The 24486-nt window shown below is 35.2% G+C and overlaps 1 protein-coding gene across 1 annotated transcript in view; it reads right to left on the bottom strand.

Moving 5' to 3' along the window:
• ASCC3 (activating signal cointegrator 1 complex subunit 3) overlaps positions 1–24486 on the bottom strand; it is a 329389-nt gene that overhangs the window by 60172 nt on the left and 244731 nt on the right. Inside the window, exons 34-36 of the mRNA XM_082855647.1 lie at positions 22181–22306; positions 10888–10999; positions 10556–10690 (exon numbers count right to left, since the gene is read on the bottom strand). Of these exons, the coding sequence (XP_082711773.1) occupies positions 10556–10690; positions 10888–10999; positions 22181–22306 (373 nt within the window). The remainder of the gene's footprint in view (positions 1–10555; positions 10691–10887; positions 11000–22180; positions 22307–24486) is intronic.

Here is a 24486-nt window from a genome sequence, read left to right as displayed (position 1 = left end):
TAACGGCTAATATATGAGGACTAGTGGTGGTCTGGTAACAACCAATGAGGTGAGAGAACAATCCACTATTTATTAAGTATAAAAAAAGGGTAATTGTACTGCTTTCATTAAACACCCCCCAACTTATAAAAGCAGTATTATCTATAAAACAAGATTCAATAAAACAAGAAGATGGCTAACTATAATATCTTGTCCTTAAACACATATTAGGATACACTTTAACACACTTTATGATAGAGAATTTATAAAAATTTTACCTGAAACTGTGTCAATACAGTTAAAAAATTTTTTTTTAGGGCACATAGTGTTTCTATACATTATTACATAGAGAAAAAGTCTGGCATGTTAGTTAACCTAAAGGGCTGTATATCTCTCAGCACCAAGGAGTATTTCTATTGTTATTTTTTTTTAATTACATGTTTCCAAAACAATGTAATACTGAAGGACTCTGCTTATACCAATAGGGGGTTGGGAAGCATATTTAATTTTTCTTTTAGGATGTTTAATTTTTCTTTTGCTTTATTACACAGAAAATGATATTGAAGTAGATTTAGTTGGCTTTAAGTATTGGGAATGGTCACACTTATTTACCTACTTGGCTGCTTTGTTAAAATACAAGGCAATGTTTTGGCATTATTTCTACTGGGAAGATATTTATGACAGGAACCATGAACCTTTTGGAATACTTCTAATCACCATTATTAATTGAGGAGTGAGCTAGCATTGATTTCTGAACTGCTCCATCTGCTGGACCAATGAAACCCTAACAAGAATTTTAGAGTACTTAAATTTTATTGGGATGAAATCAGAAACATTCTGAGCAGAAACCAATTTCTAGCATATGAAAATTATATTTTAAAATGTTTTATCCACTATTAAAGTTTTTACTTTCCACTTAGTTTTAGTCTAAACAATGCTCTGTTTATTCAAAGTAGAATGAAGTGACAAATGGTTAGAATTTAGGGAAGAGATTTTATTCCCACAAAGATAATAATCTTCAATCTTATTTTCATTACATTTTAATTTCCCCAGTGTGATTGCATATGTACTGACAATTCTAAACAGTTATGATATCATTAAGTTAAGCAGAGAGTTACTACCAACGATAAACAAAAATATATCCAAAACCAAATTAACAATGATTTACTTTGCCAAGTCATTCATGATAGGGTTCCCTGAAAAGCAGACTACCCTGGAGTTTTACAAATATGACTTAATTTATATGCAACCACTCAAGATTTTATTTGTAATTTTAAAATGTCTAAATGGAGTCTCCTTTTGCAAATGCTTTTAACGTGACCCCCAGGAGTTTGGTGATCCAATCCTGCACGTAGGCCAGGCTGGTAACTCTGACTTTTGAGGACAGCATCAGCAACACTTCTGCCTTGAACGCCATAAGCAGGACTGAACACTTCCCGTGCAGAGGCAGAACTATATGAAGCAGCAACAGCAGAAGAGACAGATAGACTCGACACAAGCCTACTCCTTTGTTTTTATTAGGTTCTTTGGGCTCTAGGACAAATCTCCTTAAAAGATACAGGTCTATCTATTATTTCCTTGGTATTCCCCCAAGAGCAATGAGTATTGGATAGAACACTTAGCAAATCTTATAACTTAGGCTGAGAAGGTTAATGGTATATCCCTTTTACATACCATGTTCTGTAAGTTTTATTTAAATAAAAGGGCAAAATAAGATGCAAGAAGAGGAAAAAGAAAAGTACAAAATAGCAAAGGGGAAAAGAAAGAGAAGAGCATTTAAAAGGTTGCTGGGGGATATGAATTCTAATTTCAACTCTGCCCTTTGGGATCTGAGTTTTTGTATTATTTTTCCATACCGGTTTGTGTCATCTTGGGCAAAACTGGGTCTTTGTTTTTTGAAAAAATGAGAAAGTTAAACTAGGTAATAATGAGAGAAATATTAAGGATAGTCATACTTTGGTATCTAAACTTATTTCTTAATTAACAACCCTATTTAATCACCAACATTTAGAATCTCAGTAATTGACAGTTATTCTGTGGGACAGTTTAGGAAGCCAAAAGTAATTTTTTTAAAAGTATCAAAAATTTAAAACAGGACAAATTTCAGGTAATATTAAAAATACATTTTATGCTCATGAGAACACAATTAGCTTAAAAATCTTTCGAGGAATCTACTAAATCACAACAGATCTGAGAATGAAGGTTTTCACCAGGAAAATATTTCACTTTTCTCTGTGCTAAGAAAAGCTTGTAAGTGCAGAAAGCTAGGAAGAAACTAGGAAATAATGGAAAATAGGGAAGGTCTCAAGGAAAAGAGACCAAGAGAAGTAGAAAGATACTTTTTTTCGAGACATTTGCCATCTGTGCCTCTCCAAAAGATGCCAAGCAGCTCTCCAGACTGGGGGTTAGGAAGCTCTTTCTCATGAACCCTGGAAGATATCCCATTAGGTTTCCTCACTAGGATGATAAAGAGTAGCAGATGGGATCCTGCAATTGTCACGAGGTTATTTGGAAATGGAAGGCCATGAGGTTGGTGATGTTCACTGTTACTCGGTTAACCTTTCCTTCCTTTCATTTTTCCTTTAATGAACTCTTTAATTTTACATGTGGGGTCCCCTACCAATGGTATTCATATCTGGCTTGTCCTTTCTATTTATTCCATTTAAAATTTCTCTCTTAAAAAAAATTCTTGCTTATTTTTCCAAGCCTATGTTTAAGAAAGATACGTTTGTAATTTTCAACCAAGAGATTTGTGGTTGTGTGCCAAAGAGGATAAAATTCAAGCATTAAAAATGCTATATCACTGAAAATGTCGTCTATATGGGCAGAGCAAAGAAAGAACCAGTATGCTTTTAAATAAAGCAGTGCAGAAAACTGTCAAACCTGGAAATAAATAAACAAACAAACAAATTTATTTGTTTGTTTATTTATTTATTTATGGTTGCGTTGGGTCTTTGTTGCTGCTCGTGGGCTTTCTCTAGTCGCGGCGAGCAGGGGCTACTCTTCGTTGTGGTGCACAGGCTTTTCATTTGCCGTGGCTTCTCTTGTGGAACACGGGCTCTAGGCGTGCGGGTGAGCTCAGTAGTTGTGGCTCACGATCTCTAGAGCACAGGCTCATTAGTTGTGGTGCACAGGCTTAGCTGCTCTGTGGCATGTGGGATCTTCCTGGACCAGGGATCGAACCTGTGTCCCCTGCATTGGCAGGCGGATTCTTAACCACTGTGCCACCAGGGAAGTCCCCAGAAATTTATTAATATATAAAAATCTAATTTTTTATGGTACTTTTCTAAATTTGGAATGGTTCTATTTTATGTTAACACATGAAACCCATACTTTTAGTCAATATCTAAGGTTTTGTGGAGAAATAAGAATTTCACAACTTTTCAAATTGGATATTTGATATATAAACTCATGTTTCTGTGTAGTCACAAGAACCTTATCAACTGAGTATATCTTAAAAAAATCTATTGAAAATTTACAATGTTGTGTTAGTTTCAGGTGCACAGCAAAGTGATTCAGTTATAGATATACAGATATTCATTCTTTTTTAGATTCTTTTCTCATATAGGTTATCCCAGAATATTGAGTGGAGTTCCCTGTGTTCCTTGTTGGTTATCTATCTCATATATAGTAGTGTGTGTATGTTCATCCCAAGCTCCTGATTTATCCTCACCCCACCACCATGTTTCCCCTGTGGTATCCATAAGCTTGTTTTTGATATCTGTAAGTCTGTTTCTGTTTTGTAAATAAGTTCGTTTGTTTCATTTAGAGACAAAATACATTTGGGGCATATTTTGCTTTCTTTCAAAGCTATTAATACTACGGTAAGCATATTATGAAAAATTCACTCAAATAAATTTCCCCAACTTTGAAATCTTTTTATTTCTATTACTCTTAGGCTACCTTCTAAAAGTCCACTGAACATATCAAATCATAATCCTTGTTTGTCACGATGACTGGCACCTTCTACTCTAGACTTGGCTTTCAGTGCCAACATCATTAAGAGATTCTTCAAATTACTTTTTAAATATCCTTTTCCCTCAGGATTTTCACTTATATCTAATTAGACTACTTACTCCATGCCATGTAATCCCTGTTGCCAAAACTGCTAAATGCTTCAATAAGTAGGAGGAGGGCATCAATGGAGCAAGACAGATGTAATGTCACTGGTTAACAATAGAAGTGTGAAGCAGCTGCCTTAATTATGAAGCTTATTAATTCACGGTGTTGAAAAAAAACTTGGCAAGAGTTCTTATAAAATATCTAACCTTTTCAAATAGCAAGATATTGCTTAAAACTTAAAATCTATGTTTTCCATAAGGAAGGTTGAAATAACTATTTTGCCAGTAATTAACATGTGTATTTAAAACCTGTAATTCTAAGTCACAAGGTCACACATAATTTTAAAAGCAACTCTGTTTCTTAACTGACTTTCAAAAAGTATATACCATTACATTTCAATACTTAAAAAATTTTTTACATTTGGAATTAAATCATAGGATAAGGATAAATATGTCTAGGAGAGGAAGTAAGGAATAGGGAAGAGAGTTCTAAAGAGCTACTTTGTATGGAACCTGGGAAAACTTAAATAACCTCATCAAACCTCAGTTTCATTTTCTATATATTAACATTTACCATGAAGTGTTGTTTGAGGATTATAAATAATGTATATTAAGTGCCTGGCATGTAGTAGGTGCTCCATAAAAGGTAGTTATTATTACTTTTTAATAAATATATTGAAAAGACTAGATTTAAATAAATGGGTTGCTGTCATAGAATAAGTGAAGAGAAATAGTTTTAAAAAAATCTTCAGTCTTACACCTAGAATAGAGTACTTTACTATCATTTAAAGACAATGACATCTAAAAATGTAAGCTAGAAACAGCTCAGTTTCTTAAGAAGATGAGTAAGTGAAAACAGAAATCTGAAAAGAGGTGTTAGCAGAGAAAAAAAATTAGTGGAAGTGTGTTTTCTTTTTTGGTGTTGACTGAAATAAAGATTTACATATAATGGAATAGTGATCAACAGGAATTAGTTCCTGAAAGTATAACAGACTGTCACATTTAGAAAATCAAATAACACCCCCCACTCCCTATATTCTGAAGGATAAAATATATTCCAAGTATCATCTGAAAAAAAAAAATGGTTCTGATGAACCTAGGGGCAGGACAGGAATAAAGACGCAGAAGTAGAGAATGGATTTGACACGGGGAGGGGGAAGGGTAAACTGGGACAAAGTGAGAGAGTGGCATGGACATATACACACTACCAAATGTAAAACAGATAGCTAGTGGGAAGCAGCCACATAGCACAGGGAGATCAGCTCGGTGCTTTGTGACCACCTAGAGGGGTGGGATAGGGAGGGTGGGAGGGAGGGAGACGCAAGAGGGAGGGGATATGGGGATATATATATACATATAGCTGATTCACTTTGTTATACAGCAGAAACTAACACAACGGTGTAAAGCAATTATACTCCAATAGAGATGTTTAAAAAAAAATATTCCAAGTATCTAATGGACCAAGAGAAAAATACCATACAGATGACACACTTTCATCTAATCCTCATTCCTGTCTCCTTGGTCTGTAACAGAATGATCAGCATCTGCCACACCAAATATGACACGCACAATTCATTAGTAGTTTTATCATTCATAAATTCTTTCTAGCCCTTTTTGAATCTATATATTTTTGGCCTACATTATATTCATCAAGTGAAGTAATAAATTCTCTGAGTTTATTACTTGCAGGATCAGATGGAACTTCCTATTAATTAAAAAGGTAACTCTTACTTGTGTTCATGATCTAAAGAGGGCGTCCATTCATAAGGTCCATGATTTTAATATCTGTTACCTGATTCATATCCTCTGCCTCTGCAGACTGCAATGCCCCAATCACATACCTTCCATCATATGAGCGGCTCCCTTGGGCCCATTCAAACTTTCTCCATGATGTTCTTTTGATGTGGGGTCAGCAGAAATGTATATAGCAAACCTCGTGCACAGGGAAGATTAACACGAAGGAAGAATACTATATCCTGTTCTGTTTTTAGAGACTCTTTTTTTTTCCGGTACGCGGGCCTCTCACTGTTGTGACCTCTCCTGTTGTGGAGCACAGGCTCTGGACGCGCAGGCTCAGCGGCCATGGCTCACGGGCCCAGCTGCTCCGCGGCATGTGGGATCTTCCCGGACCGGGGCATGAACCCATGTCCCCTGCATCGGCAGGCGGACTCTCAACCACTGCGCCACCAGGGAAGCCCTAGAGACTCTTTTTGATGGTGGGCAACATTCTGCTATGATTCTTGTAGCGTCACACTGTGCTGATGACCTCGGTCAGGAGCAACACCCAAGTCTTTCATAGTTTATTACCATGGCCCATAGATTATCTGTGCACTAACACAGACACAGACACACACACACACACACACACACACACACACACACACAGTTTGCCACTAATGTTCACTATTCTATCTCCTGCCCCTAGAATGAGCCTTACACATTGTAGGCACAAAGTAAATATTTTTTGGATGAATCAATATATGGTCTGTGGGTAGAAATGTGACTGATGGAATTTAATATGGACACATGTAGAATAACATATTAAGGATAAAACATCTAAATTATACATACTTCATCATATGCTTAAGATATTTCTTAAGACAACTCCATTTAGCTTACCTCCTTACTATTTGGAAGAGTTCAGTTTTCATCTTTATATTAAACTCAGAAATTTCCTGTCGCCTCCATCCTTTGTCAAAAGGGTGATACTGTCAATATAATAAATACTATTCTGCAAAATACCAGGCTGACCCCAACAAGCCTACTGACAGAGGAAAAGAACAAAAAGGATAGAATTCAAAAGTTAGGGTACATGTACCTAATGTATGGAATTTTTTTTAACCAAACCTGACAACCTTCTGCTATGGAACACTGTGGAAGAGGGAAGACTGAAGGGCCAAAAACACTGTGAAAGGAAGCATACCATGAAATGACCTGATTATATGGCTTTCTCTTTTTAGTTTTGAAAGAAAAACTAAAGGCAATACAATTGTATCCCTACTTAAAAGTTTATGTATTTTTAAATGCTTGATGAAAGTCAATGAATGTTTTTTGTTTTGTTTTTTTTGCGGTACGCGGGCCTCTCACTGTTGTGGCCTCTCCCATTGCGGAGCACAGGCTCCGGATGCGCAGGCTCAGCGGCCGTGGCTCACGGGCCTAACCGCTCCGCGGCATGTGGGATCTTCCCAGACCGGAGCACGAACCCATGTCCCCTGCATCGGCAGGCGGACTCTCAACCACTGCGCCACCAGAGAAGCCCCAATGAATGTTTTAATATTCCTTTTTTCATTCTGTGGTTACCTTCTAGTTTGTTTTCTCTGGGCCAATAATAATCACAGGGCAACATATTCAGAACACCTAAAATAAAAATCTTAATGAACATAATTTCTACACTATCATTAATACCAAAGACAGCAAATACCAAAAGTTAAATACAATATGTAGCCTAAGAAATAATGAGAAAACTTTATTCACTGCCAAAATTAAATTGATGAAATATTATAGTGAATTCAAAATAATACTCAAGAGATTAGAAGCTTCTCAGTTGTGATCTTTTTGGGAATACTAAAAATTCCTCTTAAAAATAAGTAATAAATTATAGAAATAAAAAAGTTTGAAAATGACTTCAGAAACATGTCACTGTATCTTAGTAAAAGGAGATGCTGCTAGTAAATAAGTTATAATACTGCATTGTTCGAAAACATAATGTGACATTATTAAACATTATAAAAACAAAAGCAATGGTAGTGGAACGAGGTCTTTCACACACACTGCTTTTCTTTGTCCTGTTGTGCTTGTCATCCTCTTCTCTATAGCTCCTGCTTGACCAGTTGTATCTCCTTGTTTCAAAACCACAAGGAGATTAATATGCAGTTTTGGAGGTAAGAGCAGAGAAGATAATGAAGCTATGTGAGTCATTTAGGACTCTCTGGTGTGATCACAAAATAATATTTAAAAACACTTTTCAGTGAAAGAATGATTTCTAGAAATTGTACTATAATTACTTCAAACACAATCCTGCTTTATTATTTAATGTTTCTCTGTTAGTTACACATATGTTCTCTAGTACATAGAGAATAATTTCTAGGTAAGAAATTAGCAAAATTGTGGTACCTGCAGATCTCCTTATCCATATGAGTCCTATACTTCTAATGTCCCAGTGTCCTCCCTCAAAAAGAGGTCTCACTTAGATTTTACAGACTTAGACACTACGTAGCAAAAGTTGAGAGTTTCATGGACTAGACACCATAGGATGAAGAGATTATATCATTGTTGCTGTAGAAATCATTAAGGGACAATGCAGAACAATATCTATGTAAATATACTGTAGTTTACCTTCTGTATATCTGCAGATGAGTTGTTCTTGTATTATTCACAAAAGAGTTGACTTTATTTTAATAAAGATATACCATGAGATCAGTACTGGTTTTAGGCAGTGTGATGCTGGAAAGAAACAGGCTACTGAAAGGATGTGAACAGACCTCTTGCTCTATCAGTGCCTTTTTATGGAAAAGACTGAAGAGAAAAATGACTGAATTCCCTTGGTACTATATACATTTGAGTTTTTTTTTTAGTAGGGTGGAATAGGCATATGGTTTTCACAAACTTTTACGGACAATGTGCATCTAGTCTAGACATACTTTGAACCTCCCAACTCGGTATTTTCCAGCTCACTCTGTGTGTGTGTGTGTGTGTGTGTGTGTGTGTGTGTGTGTGTGTGTGTGAGAGAGAGAGAGAGAGAGACAGAGAGAGAGAGAGAGAGAGAGACAGAGAGAGAGAGAGAGAGAGAGAGAGAGAGAGGGAGGGGCATGAGAGGCAGCACAGTGCAGTGGTTAAGAACGCATACTAAGGTGCTAGACTGCAAACTACTCACTTGATGTGCAACCTTGGACAAGTTGGTTACTCTTAAATAATAGGAATAGGAATAATAATGGGATGTTATCAATATCAAATGAGTGGCTTTGTTAGGATTAAATGACTTTATCAATGTAAAGTTCCTAGAATAAGGCCTGTCACATGAAAAGTGCTCAGAGGTATTAGCTGTTATTATGTGTTCCCAAGTACTTTAAAATACTAAATTAGGTAACTATATCACGGTAGGTAAATCTGAAAGAAACATTATATTCTTAAATCTAACAGATACTAGTTTAAGATGCTTGCTGAAATTAACTAACCATGATTTTACTGTCTTCCCCCCAGAAAAATCCTGTTTTTATGAATATCTGTCTAGGAAATGATAAAAACCTCATTCTTAGAAATCTAAAAGAGATTCTTAATTTTTAAAAAATATTCTTACCTCAGAAATGAATTGTTAATTTGACAGCAAAATCATTTTCTTGAAAGCTGCCTCATATACTTTAATCCTCTACTCATTTCCATAGAGCAAACAATAGAAAACTGATTTATACAGGACCCATCCACCCATCCGTCAATTCATGAACAAATATTTTCATTACAATGTATTTGGCCCTATGCCATAAGCAATGGCATAATGTATTTCATTACAATGTATTTGGCCCTATGCCATAAGCAAAATCTCTACACTAGTTTCTCAAAGGGAAAACACTGAAAAATTGGAAAACTGTGAATGGGATACTGATGTCTATTGAGAATGATAAAGCAATAGGAGAGGTAGGAAAAAAGCTAATAAGTAAGTGAACTACAGCAGAATCAGTGAATTTATAAGAGAAGGACCTTAAAGACATTAGAGCCCAATGGGTCTTAACTTTTTTAAAAAGTACCAACACACCTGAAGGGTAAAATAAAATACTGTATTTACTTATAACTTATATCCTGATTAATGTGCCAACAAAGTTTTATGGTAAATTATTACACTTAAAGTCAACAACAACAACAAAATAATGCATATATAATATGAAGGAAGGAAGTGGAGAAGATACTCCTAATAGTAATTTTAACTTCAATATTTAATTTAGTTCTTAGCTTCTCGGCAAAAAAGCAAAATGAACATAGTATAGTTTTTTACCATGTGATAAATCTGATTGTATATTTTCTTTTGGAAGGGGGGAATGGGAGGAGTTAACTTTTCTGGCATTAATTCTAAGAGAACTTAATCAAGTGGATCCTTATGTTAAGAAACATCAGCAACAGCATAGTTCCAACAAGAATTACCCCAAAAAAGCAATAAGAAAAGCTTTCAACTATAATCCAGAGAGGTTATTACATTGAAGGCTAGGGAGATCACCTGGCTGCTGAGGAGAGGCCAGTTTATACCTATTATCCTGGCTTAAATATCAATAGTGCCCCATTCCATTCTCAGACTGACCCAAGTTTGGATGATAAATTACACGGTAATCTTAATGGGGAATTTAGTCCAGATTTGCTTTGTAGCGATCGTGTTTGACAGAAGAAAGAACTTCATAAACAGTTTCTGCCAAATTTCAAGAGGAACTAGATGGCAACAAATTAAGACCCAAATTAAAAGTGAAGGTATGAAATATATAAAATATAATCTCTATGTATTAAAAACAATGCAATAATATCATGAAACTCACACTTAGAATTGAAAGCAATTCTTCAGTACCACATTCAGGTTTCAAACGCTCCTTGAACATTTTAACTGTTTGGTGCTTTAAATAGTAGTAAGAGGCAATCCGGCCATATGTCAGTGGTTCAATGCTCCGATTATCCTGTTTCAAAAGAAATATAAAATAACATAAATAAAAAGTACAATAGAAGTGTATATATTCGTAAAATTAATAATTCATACTGTAGGTTGCTGTTCCAACTGTTTCATTACAATTTTTGGTTATCATTAGAAGCAAAAGCCCTATTGTTAAAAAGCTGGGCCATCTTTTCAATTGGAATGTGTATGACCAAGTCGTACCTCTCCCATCTCAATACAGTAGGAATGTTCCAATTCAACCAGGGACTTCTCAACCAGATTGGACAGAAACTTGTTCACAGAATCATGGCTCACATCACTCAAATTGTAGTAGCTAGAAAACAAGCAAGGTCATTATTTGTTTCAAAATATTTCTTATTAAAGCCATCATTTCAATTTCACCTCGCTCTTTTCAGAATTAAAAAAAAAATCCATTTATAGCAAATCAAAGGAATAAAGCAATTGCAATTACCACTTCCATTTTACAGATCAAAATCCCCATACTAAGGTTTATTGACACCGATGAACAATGGCAATATGTTAAAAATATGCAAGATAAGCAGATAAAATTCAGCAGCACATTAAAAAGATACGAATTTTCCAGTGTTAAAACTGACATTATTTCAGTTTACACATCTACAGCAAACTAAACTTATATACTAGATTTAGAAAAAGTGAGAAGCATATTATATATAAATATATAATTCCCTTTTTTATGTAAAATCTCATCCTCAGTAACATTAAAAAACTCAAAGAACAATTGATTTGGGTGGCAGATGAGTTCTTTTAGGAAATTTAGTCAATTGTTCCCCTAATGCTTAAGGAGTAAATATTCTAAAGATTAGAAGGAACATCATCAGGCTAACAAAATAAGCATTTGTAAGTAAGCTTACCTATACAGAAAACACATAGGTTCAGCTCTATATATCTTCTGAGTAAAAAACCTAAGGACATGCAATTCACCTGAATGCTACTCCCTGTAACTCCAAGACATTTTTGGCAAATCCCTAAGATCACTAGGAATCCGTGTCTGGGAAAAGATCCAAGAGGTGAGGGACTGCCTCCACAGTCATGGCAGATTGCTAATTCCTGTTGTGTGAACCCTGTCCACTAGTCAGCATGGAGAATTACATGCCCTACCTCTACCCAAGTCAAAGAACAGGAGTGGAAAGTGGCCTCAGAGAACAGACTCTCATCACTGAAACCCAGCACGAGGGATTTATATCTGTACAGGAATAGGAAGGGGGTGGTCACAGCCTGAGGAAGAAAGTGTTAACAATCTCAAATGGGAGAGGTCTAAAGGCCTCTCAAGCATGGTGATTTTTTTTTTTCTTTTCCTTTCTTCCAAGGGAAAGATTTGGGGTCAATACTATAAAAATTTATTTAAAAACAGAAAAAGCAGAACTTAAATCATGGCAGGATATATTTTCACTAGAAAGAGAAGTTAGCCCAAAAGTCTAGGTACAACCAAATATATGAGTTTCCACTGAGTATGGATTAATAATAGGTTATTTATTTGGGAAAATAACTGTAAATCATAGTTATATGCTGAGGATTTTAATTCTCATAAAAGAGAATTAGTTACTTTAAATTTTAGTCTGTAGAGAAATTATTGCCCTTCCTGGAAAAGTTCTTTTCATAAACCAAAATAAAGCAATATTTATCAATGAACAAATACCAGACAGATCAGTGCTGTTGTTACTTTAAACAAAATGCACCTACTTTTATCTAGCCAGGCATATGTGAAGGTGAAAAACCAGCATTAGAAACCATTAGAAAATATTTCCTTTATCCTGAACTGTGACTGAGAAGGAGTATATAGTTAGAATAATTTATTCTGCATTAGAGGTGAAAATAAAAATTCTGAACATTCAAGCCTCCATAAAAGAGACAGATTCCCAAAGCTGTTTCAGATTATTAACAATATTTTCTTGTCTTTCATTTTTTTCCCCCAACAAATGAAATTTATCAGCCAAACTTTCTGCAACGTAAGTGCTTACTTTATATTTCACATTCTTTTGGCTTGCTAAGCCTATAAATTTTCCAACACGATTTTCAGCTGTCTGGACTAATATATAGTTGATAAAGTTATATCTAAATAGTAAAAAAAAAACAGTGAAAATGTGCCCAGGACACTGAATAAGTAGTACTATTTGCAGAGCAAGAATCAAGCTATCTTTATGCAACTAAAATTACAGAAGGAAGACATTATGAAGATAATATTACCGTGAAAAACAAAAAGTTATGATTCCCTTTTTATCTATAAGTTTCTTAGGCCATTTGAAAACAAACAATCTCATGGTTACTGCTAAGGATCACCATAAGTCATTCCCATGTAGGTATAACTGGAATGCCAAGATTACCATATTATGCTTAAATGAATAATTTGGTACACTTACAAATAATACTGAAAACCATTAATGATAAAAACTTTTCTCCAAAAATTATAGGTTCTTTTTTTAATAATTATTTTACTCACTGTTTTATGTATTTACAAGATATATTTTGATGGGCTAATATCCCTTCTGAAGTTCGTTCATTTACATCTATTGGAAAAATTTTTAGACTACTTTGTGGCTTTTATCCAGAGAAAGTACAGTCAGGGTAAATATTTTTTAAACATTTACAGTGAGTTGTAAAAAAGAAAAAAAAATGAAGTAAAATCATGGCTCTGAGACTGCAACAAATTATCTGATGACTACACTAAAATATCATAATCTAACTTGCTAAAACTTAATGCATTTTTTGAACAGAATAACTTTAAAAACTTCCATGGATTATTTCTTAATATAGTTGTTCTTTTTCAATATGCTCACCAACATTCTTACTGACTTGCATATGAGAAATGAAAAACTCAATTTAAGTAATCGAATTGACATTCAATTTATTCAATATCAAAACTTTTATCCTTATTACATCTGGGGGGGTAATCTAGAATTTTAAAAATCCCTAAAATTGTTTTCTTCAGGTATTCTGGCATATGTGATAACTTTATTTATTTTTTAAAAGTGACAACTTTAAAAATAGAGAGGGCTAGTTAAAATATTACATTCTTAAATATAATAGTAAAATCTCAATCATTAAAAAACTTTCTCCCATGCAGCCAACACAAATACTAAAATGCATCTATTTTTGTTAGTGGTATGACTTCACTGATTTATACCAAATATTATTCTTTGTTAATATTTGAACTGAGATTCTAAGGTTACATAAATATTTTCAAATCCTTAAGAAAGTATACTGCTACATCTTAATTAAATGTATAATTTACAAGACACTATAAAGTAATAAAACTAAGTGTAAATGGAAGTATTTTTTAGGTCCCATAAAATTTTGAGAGAGAATATATTCTAACACTTTTTTTGTGAATAAAGGATGTAGTTTATATTTACATGATCTTCATTAGTAGCATTATATGGCCTTCGCTTCTAACATGTAAACTTTTCAGTCACTGTGCAATTTCTAGCCTGAACAATTGTAAGCATTTAGCTTAAAAAAATTACATATCATTAATTTCAATAACCACTTTACTAACTTGAAAAAAGCATGCAACTGCTAAGTAAAAAGGTCTGTTTTCATGTTGCACTTTCCACAGTAGAAAATTTATAATTTACTGGTTATTAAAACAGAAATATTATACAACTGTTTAATTATGGATAAAGGATACAATGTAGTTTCACGCTCACTGCATTGAATCGTCAAGTCATTATCTTCTCTTTTGCCATAAACAGACAGCCTACCTTTTTGTCAGCATGCTATTTCATTTATTTCACAGAGAAACCCAGTTTCACAATAATTGACTTGTCAGAGGCCCTAATTTATGAGGCTGAGCTCTGTAAGATTTCTCTATATTGGATTCAACCTGCACACAAGCAGGGTTGAATATTTACAATGCTGTTAACAGGTGCTGAGTTGTTTAATGATTCTAATAGCCAGAAGCATACTGAGAAAGCCAGCGGGATCACAATTACAGGCTGTTTGAACACAACAATTACTAGTCCCCTGAGAGGTGTGAAAGTCAAAGGCAGTTTGATACTGACAGCATCTAGCACATGGGCTAGACAAGCTAACTTCTATTAGCAGTCTACTGGGAAGAAATTATAAACAAACCTCTCCCTATCATAAAATTTTACAAAGTTCATTAAATTTAAACAGTCAAAAAGTAAAACAACTTTTAAAATATTATCTTTAAAAGATCTTATCAAAGGACAAACAAGAATACCACACATGAAACTTCCAAGTTATCTTTTTCCAACGTTAATAAGGACGCAATTTCACCAGCTGAAAATGAAAGAGATTTTATTGTAATGTAAAACATAGATAAAGTTACACCAAACAGTTTGGATTTAATGTGAATAGTGGCAGCTATTTCCTGTTTGGTTTATGTAAACCTGGCCAGAGACCTCGCTGGGAAATTTTTCATCAGTATTGAAATGCTGCTGCTATAACTGTCAGTACTGGGAAGTCATTTGTTACAGCACCATGTTTTTTTATGTTCAGATTATGCAGCAGTAATAATGACACAAATAATGAAAGTGGTTGCAGGGACAGCTGAAACTACCACAACATTTTTTTGCCCTAGAATTATTTAGAAGCTTTCTCAGGGGAAAACAGAGAGTAAAATTGAACATACAAATTGAATCCAGAACTCAATTTGAAATATATTAGATTTCATGATGCACCAATACATGTGTTTATATATATTTGAATGAACTAATGTATATATGTATGTGTGTCTACATATATATTTACACATATAAATATGTATCTTTATAAGCATACATATATTTGCATATACATGCATATTAAAAACTTAAGAATATACACAGACATACAGAGAACAACCAGGAACTGAAATCTTTCTCAACATAAATTTTATTTTTGGTGGTGGTGTTGGGGGGACACTTTACAGTAATATGATTAAATGAAGGGGGTTGGGGAATTGGGTCATATTTATTTACCTATATGTGACTATATTTTGAGAGTGGTGTTTGCCCTTTGTATTTTAAATAAACTTCAGCTTTTCCTTGTTACAGATACATGCATGCACATATGTGTGTATACAAGACCCTCCCACCCAAAGAAAAGTCAAATCTCAATTTATGGCACTGAATGACAGGAAGCATGAAGTATATATTAAAACTACATATAACACAAGCTCTTCATTTGAGACAATGATTTTAGGTTTCTTAAAACTTTTACGAGAGCTACAAATAAGTAGAAAAAGTGTACCAATTTCCTGTCCCTTTCTTTGCTTCTAGCTTTGTGTATAGGTGATTTTAACACAGACAATAATAAAAAGATATAAGGGCCAATCAGAAAGAAAATTGCAGGGCATGCTATAGCAGACTAAATAAAATATGTAACTTGTTAAACTTTATTTAGGCACATTTTCCCATTTTTATCCAGATGTAAAGGTATAGATATTAAAAATGACAATTTTTTTTTTGCATCAAACGAACAAAAGTATTATACATTCAGAATTAGTATGGTATGGTTTCCAAAGAGAACACATTTTCCATCATAGCACTGAAAAGAGATCTGGAGAGAAAGTATGGATATTTGAATTCTGGACCTGATAATGGGCTCAGGGATGAAGAATGTGGCCTCTGGAACCAGAATGCCTGGATTCTATCAGTAGTTCTGCCTCTGTCACTCAGACCTGCCTGACTGTGGGCAAGCTGCTTAATCTCCCTGTGCTTCAGTTTCTTCATTTATAAAATGGGGGTCATAACAGTACTAAATGAGTTAGGCTCTTGAAACAGCATCTCAAATACAGCAGACACAATAATAAATAATATTAGTGTAGTTTTTGTTTCCCATTTTATTAACTTCAATTTTTATTTTTATATATTCTTCTTGTATTTGTTTTTGCTAATGTTCTTCTAGTTTCTTGAGACGGATATTTAATTATTTTCAAGCATTCACGCTTTCCTGTAGGTGCCCTAAAGATATGAATGTTCCTTGGAACTGTGCATTGATTAAAATTCATAGGTTTTGTTCTAAAACATTTTTATTTTTGTATAGTTCTAGCCTATACCTATTTTAAAAAAAATTTCATCTTTCACTAGAATAAAGGTAGTTAAATGCCAAGCAGCTAGATTTTTTTGCCATCCTTTCTCTTGTTTATTTCTGGTTTTATTGCATTACACTGTGAGAATGTAGCCTTATGATCTCTACATTCTGAAATACAGTGAGTTGCTCTTTGTAGTCTAGTACATGGTATATATATGTATTTTTTGCGGTACGCAGGCCTCTCACTGTTGTGGCCTCTCCCGTTGCGGAGCACAGGCTCCAGATGCGCAGGCTCAGCGGCCACGGCTCACGGGCAGTAGCCACTCCGCGGCATGTGGGATCTTCCCGGACTGGGACACAAACTCGTGTCCCCTGCATCGGCAGGCGGACTCTCAACCACTGTGCCACCAGGGAAGCCCCATGGTATATTTTTATAACTAAAATTCCATTAGTGTTTTTAAGTATGGCATATTCTTTTTTGGGGGTACTACGAACACATACACATATTCAAGGCTATTGTTATTCAAATCTTTTATTTTATGAATACTTTATATCTCTTTGACATGCTGATTTTTGAGGGATATGTGTTAAAGTCTCTCAACATGACTATAATTTAGTTAACATCTTAGATTTCTATTGGTTTTGCTATATATATATGTATATATATATATTTGCGGTACGCGGGCCTCTCACTGCTGTGGCCTCTCCCATTGCGGAGCACAGGCTCCGGACGCGCAGGCTCAGCGGCCATGGCTCACGGGCCCAGCGGCTCCACGGCATGTGGGATCCTCCAGACTGGGGCACGAACCCGTGTCCCCTGCATCGGCAGGCGGACTCTCAACCACTGCACCACCAGGGAAGCCCTGCTTTATATATTTTGATGCTATAATTCTAGTTATCTAAAAATTTATAATCTACTATAACTTTTAGTGATTGTACTTGTTATCAATATAACCATTCTTCATTGTCCTTTTTAATCTTTATTGCCTTGAATCTCATTTTGTCTGATTTTAGTTCTGTAGCTATTGGTTTCTCTTTGGTACTCTCCTTCAGGTCTTCTTTCAATGCCCAATTTTCTGCTTTTCTATATCATTTTGATTTGATATGTTGCTTATAAATCATTTTTAGTAGGATTTAAAAAAATAAATCTGAGAATTTCTGACTTTCAATAGGGAAGTTTAAATTATTTATAACATTTATGATTATAATTGGCCTTTTTAACGGTATGAATAGATCCTGTCAGTCCGCTGATTGAAAACCTACAATGGTTCTCATTTTGCCCAGAATAAAAATCAAAGTCCCTACCATGGTGTCTAAGCTCCCACATGACCAGTATGACCACTGACCGCCCACATCTCTAGCTTTATCTCCTACTACTCTCCTCCCCACGCTTATTCCACTTCAGCTACACCCTCTTCTTGTTGCGCCTTCAACACACCAGATGTGCCTGCTTTAGAACTTCTCCCGTTCCCTTGGCCTGAAATGTTGTTCGCTAGATATTCATGTGGTCAACCTTCTTACTTCTTTCAAGTCTTTGTTCAGGTGTCAACACTTATTCTATGTCTACTAAGCACAACTTATCTAGTTCCCGTCTCCAATACATTTAATTTCTGATCAATATTCTCTGACAGTTTGCAAATCAGGCTAGATTGAGGATAGACTAAAAGAAGATTAAGCAGGTAAAGAACTAAGGAAATTAAGGGAGGAGAAAAATTAAAAAGCAAATTTGATATCTGAAGTCAACATAAGTAGATGCAGAGTGATAACATTAACTAAGGTAAGAAAGTGATATTAGAGCAAAATTTTGATATCCGATTCAGTTTTAGACATGCCGAATTTGAAATGATGGCGGGAAGTCCATGTGGCAACATTCAGAAGGCAGGTGGAGAAATAAGACTGTAACTTGGGATGGGGAACAGCTGGAATAACTTAGTTCGGGTCTTTCACAGACAAGTGATATTTTACATACAGAAGGGATCTCTAGAGAAGAACTTCCTAATGTTATGCACTGAAAAGAGCACAGCATCACTTCTACAGTCTTCTTGCCCCAAAAGGCAGAACTTGAATTCTGGGATGAGAAAACTTCAGACAAACCCAGATTGAAGGATGTTCTACAAAATAATTGGCCAGGGTTCCTCTAAAGTGTCAAGGTTATGAGAGACAAAGAAAGACTGAGGAAATGTCACAGATTGAAATGAATTAAGGAGGCAGAACAACTAAATGGAATGCAGGATACTATTAAATTGGGTCTTCAGCATAAAAGGGACATTAGTGGAAATACTGATGAAATGTGAATGAAGGCTGTAGATTACTTAATAGTATTGCATAAATGTAAATTTCCTGGTTTGGATAACTGTACAGTTATGTAAGATGTTAACACTTGAGGAAGCTGGATGAAGGGTACGCAGTGCCTGTTTGCACTATTCTCGCAATTAAAAAAAATCTCAAATTGTTTGAAAATGAAAAGTTAAAATTTTTAATTAAGAAAAGAAGATGCACACACAAAATTCAGTGTATCTGTGGATTCAATAAAGAACTATAATTCGCAAAAGAACTCAATTTGCCTCGGAGAATCATTCCCTTGTTTGCTGATCGGACAAGCTGACAGAAATGATTAGGTTCTAAGTCTCTAAACTAGAGTCTTTTTTTTTTTTTTTTTGGCTGGGCCATGCAGCTTGTGGGATCTTAGTTCCCTGACCAGGGATTGAACTCGCACCCTTGGCAGTGAAAGCGTGCAGTCCTAACCACTGTACCGCCAGAAAATGCCCTAGAGTCTTTAGGATGGTATAGACCAGTAAAACAACTGGAAAGGAGTACAAGAATAACAGCTCACTAATAACATTAATTAAGTTTTTCATAATTAATACAAAACTTAAAGAGGCTTTAATTCGTGTACTTGATTCCCAACATGACCCTGTGAAGGAGGTAGGCTATTACTCACTTTCCAGATGAAGAAAGTGAAGCCAAGAGAGGTGAAGCGATCAAGGTCACACAGTTTCTAAAAAGCAGTGCTGATACAAAAATCAGTGTTCTGATTCCAAGTCAAAGCTCTTTCTATCACATTAATTGCCTCCATTCTTGTGATATAAGAAAAATGAATATATCTACAGTTATACACCATGATTCTTCTCCCTCCAAAAACATAAAGAGTAGTAATTCACAAAACTTACGTTTTTAAGTTCTAGCTTTATCACAAAGTAGTTATGGGATACAAGACAAGTCACTTTAAGTTTCCAGCCTCCATTTCTTCAATACCAAACAAGAAGGTTGGACTAGAGTACATGTAAAGTCTATCCCATTGTACGATTCAACAATGCTAATCTGTGATCTGTTTACTATGGAAAATTTGTGGTACTGTAAGACTATCTCATTAATTTTGTAGTCATTTTCCCAAATGAAATTTTGTACCTAACCCAGAGGCCTGTAATACAGTTGCGGAACTGAGCAAAACATCACCATATTCTCAAACTCCTACCTATGTAAGTGTTGGCTGAAGAGAAACAAACTTCTTAAAGTACCAACCGGTAAGATTTAGTAAATTCACTTCATCATTTTCATCATGATCTATCTCTCTGTTCAAGATCTTAACAATGTTTTAATATTTCTTCTTACTCATATCAGGAATGTCCCTCACCTTTGGCCTCCTTCCATTCCCCCCCGCATCTGTTAAGGTCCTATGTGTCTTTGCCCTATTGTTAAAAAGCATCCTAACTGGTCTCCCTGCTATAAATATTTCCCCATTCTAGCTCATTCCCTACCACAGTGCTGCAAGTACTGAAACAAAGCCAGTATTTATTAGAAGAAAACAAAAACACTAATTTGAAAAGATATATGCACCCCCATGTTCACTGCAGCAGTTTACAATAGCCAGAATACGGAAACTACCTAAGTGTCCATGAATGGATGAATGAATAAAGAAATTGTGGTATAGACAAAGAATGGACTATTGCTCAGCCATAAAAAAATGTAGGGACTTCCCTGGTGGCACAGTGGTTAGGAATCCGCCTGCCAATGCAGGGGACATGGGTTTGAGCCCTGGTCCAGGAAGATCCCACATGCTCCTAAGCAACTAAGCCCGTGCACCTCAATTACTGAGCCTGTGCTCTAGAGCCTGTGAGCCGCAACTGCTGAGCCTGTGTGCTGCAACTACTGAAGCCTGCACGCCTAGAGCCCATGCTCTGCAACAAGAGAAGCCACTGCAATGAGAAGCCCACGCACCGCAATGAAGAGTAGCCCCCGCTCGCTGCAACTAGAGAAAGCCCATGCGCAGCAATGAAGACCCAACGCAGCCAAAAATAAATAAATAAATAAATAAATAAAATGTAATCATGCCTTGGAAACAACATGGATGGACCGCTAGGCTATTATGCTAAGTGAAATAAGTCAAACAGAGAAAGACAAATAGCATATGATTTCTCTTATGCATGGAATCTAAAAGCAAAACAAAACAAAACACCAAAGAATAGACTGGTAGTTGCCAGAGGCAGGGGTGGGGGTGGGAGAAATGGGTGAAGGGCTCAAAAGGTACAAAGGAAACAACAACAATAACAAAAACCTAATTTGGTGATGCTAAACTATATTTAAAAACTTCCAACCACAGCCAATAGGATCAGATGCAACCCCCTTAGCATGGCATACAGGCCCTTTACTCTCTGGTGCTTGGTCCACTTTCTAGGCAAGAAAATCTTCTTGCCTCATATTCTAAGCTTTACATCTAACTTTTGGCATTCTCTAGAGACTCTTTCAAGCCCTGAGGGCCTCTGCCCATCTAGTATTTTTGTGCCTTCCACCTTTTCCACTTCTGTTCCAGATTCGAGTTCTGGGTGAAGTATCACTTCGTCTGTGAAGCTTTCACTCTCACAGGCTTAAATACAGTCTGTTAGAGCACTTATGATTTACACTGTAATCATTTATGTCTATCTCCACATTACAAGATCAGCCCTTGAAGATAAGGGATGATATACACTCGTCCTCAGGCTTCAATGTCTAGTATAATATTTGAAAAACAGGTGCTGAATGAAGATACAATCTACCCTGCCTGGAGTAAAAAGATACTCCATCACAACTCCCCCAATTTTATTTCATCTTGCAGGGTTCTTATTAACCTTTACAAATGCCTCACAAATTCTTCGCCCTACAATTTCACAGGCCTTATTCTTCTCTGAATTCCAACTGCACCCAAGTCAGCCACTACCATGTAATTTAACTGAGCACATTTCTTAATGACATCAGGTGTCTTGTCTCCCTAACTACAGAGCGAACTCCTTGAGAACATTCTAAGTTAATTAAAATAAGCTAATAAAATGCACACCATTATTTTCTAATATATCACAATACATTGTGAACATATCGGAGATATTATCTGATTCTCTGGGCAAATTCCTATACCTAGGATGTCCAATGTTCTGGCATTTTTGTTATGTACCTGAATTTAGAGATGATTACCTTCAAACATATTTTATTTTAGTGCAAAACAGAAAAATACTTGCCCCGCACTTACCTGGGGTTCATGATAAGACGTCGGAAAAAGTAAGTCCAGGTGATATAATCCATTGCATCTTGCTTAGATGTTATTGTACCACCAGCAATCTCTGCATTTAAATGGTCAGAGAGCACTCCTAATAAGCTACAGAGTGAACAAGACATGGGAAACATACATGAACGTTAAATGAAAAACAACTTTTCTCACATAGTCAAGACTCAGATTTGATGTTCCAGGATACAGAACAAATGTTTTGTGTAATTTGTATCTTTTGTATATAATTTTGGGGAAATAAATTGCTAGGTGGAAATAAACACAGGCTGACAGGAAGGGAGCTAATAACTTTCAGGAGGAGAAGATGAGAGCCAAGGTAAGAGCAGACGAGGGACGATATGCCTTGGAGAGCAGAGAAGAGTTACTGAGGCAGATGAAAGAAGAATTGGTAAGAAAGGAGGGATGGTTAGGATAGAGCAAGGATATTCCCTTCATTCATTCTGTGAATATTAAGTTCAGTCATATAAGACATAAATGTGCTAGGTGTTGTGGAATATACAGAGATGATCAGATGTGTTGAAAGACTGGCATAACAAAATGTTCATTTCAGTTTCTTACATAAATTACAAAAAAGGGAAGCAATGTCCAACAAAAGAAAGGGCCATGTAAATTATGATACATGGAACAATATGCAGGTATTAAAAAACAGTTTTTGCAAAGGATGTTTTTAAGGATATAAGAAAGTGGCCATAATAAATTGAATGAAAAAAAAAGTTGCGATATTACTCTCCAGTCACCAGTGGCAGAGTATAAATCCATATAGCTAACTTGGAGGGCAATTTGACAATATGTATTTGAACAATCACCGTGACCCGGCAATTTCACTTTTTCATTATCACCTGATAGGGAAACATTTATAGGTTAGGATAGGGAAGCAAAATACTTCACTGCAGCAATATATGTAAGCGTTAAAAACTAGAAACTCTCTAAATGCCCATTAACAGAAAGGTAACATATAAATTCTGTATATGTACTCTGTAGAAATAAAATATTAATAGTAGTCATATCAAGGTACACATTTAAACTTTTAATTAACTTTTTACTGAAGTACACATAGAAAAAAATTACATAAATTATACATGTACAACTCAAGTAATACTCACAATGTGAACACATCTGTGTAACCACCACCAAGATCAAGCATTACCAGCGCCCCAGAAGTCTTCCTTTTATGCTTTTTAGTCACTCCTCTTGCTCAGAAGAATATTTTGACTTTTACTTCTTTGCTTTACCTTAATGCAGTGGCTTGGATCTCTAGCACAACGCTTACTGGCAGTGGTGAAAACAACATCCCTGTATCATTTCCTATCTCAAAGGGAAAGCTTTCAATACTGAATCATTAATCATGATGTTTGCAGTAGATTTCTAGTAGAGACTCTTTATCAGATTAAAAACATTCCCTTATATTCCTGTTGGCTAAGAGTTTTTATAATTAATGGGTATGGAATTTCACCAAACGCTTTTTTTTATATCTATGAGATAATCATATAATTTTTCTCATCTTTTCCTGCTAACGTGGTGAATTATATTCATTTATTTTCAAGTAATAAGTCATCTTTGCACTGATATTGTAATTAGTTGTAATATGTTATCTTTTTATACATTGTTAGATTTGATTTACTCATGTTTTATTTAGGATTTCTACATCTATATTCATAAGAGACACAGCCCTGTTACATTCCTTTCTTGTAAATTTATCAGGTTTTGGAACCAAGGTTATTCTACTCTCATAAAATAAGTTGGGAAACAGTCCTATCTTTTCGACTATTACAGGAAGGGTTTGTGTTCAATTTCATGAGTTCAATTGCTTCCTTAAATGTTATAAGGAATTCACTAGTGGAACGTCTGGGTCAGAAAATTTTTGTGGAAAGATTTTAAATTTCAGATACAATTGCTTTGATAGATAAGAGGCTATTTAAATTTTCCATTTCTTTTTGTGTCAGTTTTAGTAATTTTTTTTAAAAAGCATTCTACCATTTGATCTAAAATTTAAAATTTGTATAAATTTTTTCATAATATCTTATTACCTTTTAGATTTCTTTTGTATCCTGATATTGTGCTGTTCCTTCTCTCTTTTCTCTTGACCAGCCTTAAAGGTTTATCAGTATTATTCTTCTTTTCAAAGAACCAACTTTTGGCTTTGTTGATTTTTTTCTAATGTATGTTTGGTTTCAATTCATTAATTCTTTCTCTTATCTTTCTATCTTCTCCTTTCTTTGAGTTCAATTTGCTAATTTTTTTTCAAATTCTTGAGATGCATATTCAGATAA

This window comes from Leucopleurus acutus, assembly GCF_964270905.1.
Source record: "Leucopleurus acutus genome assembly, chromosome: 15".
In the NCBI taxonomy this organism is placed as follows: domain Eukaryota; kingdom Metazoa; phylum Chordata; class Mammalia; order Artiodactyla; family Delphinidae; genus Leucopleurus; species Leucopleurus acutus.
The sequence above is the reverse complement of the archived record's forward strand: the minus strand, read 5'-3'. Positions and strand labels throughout refer to the sequence as shown.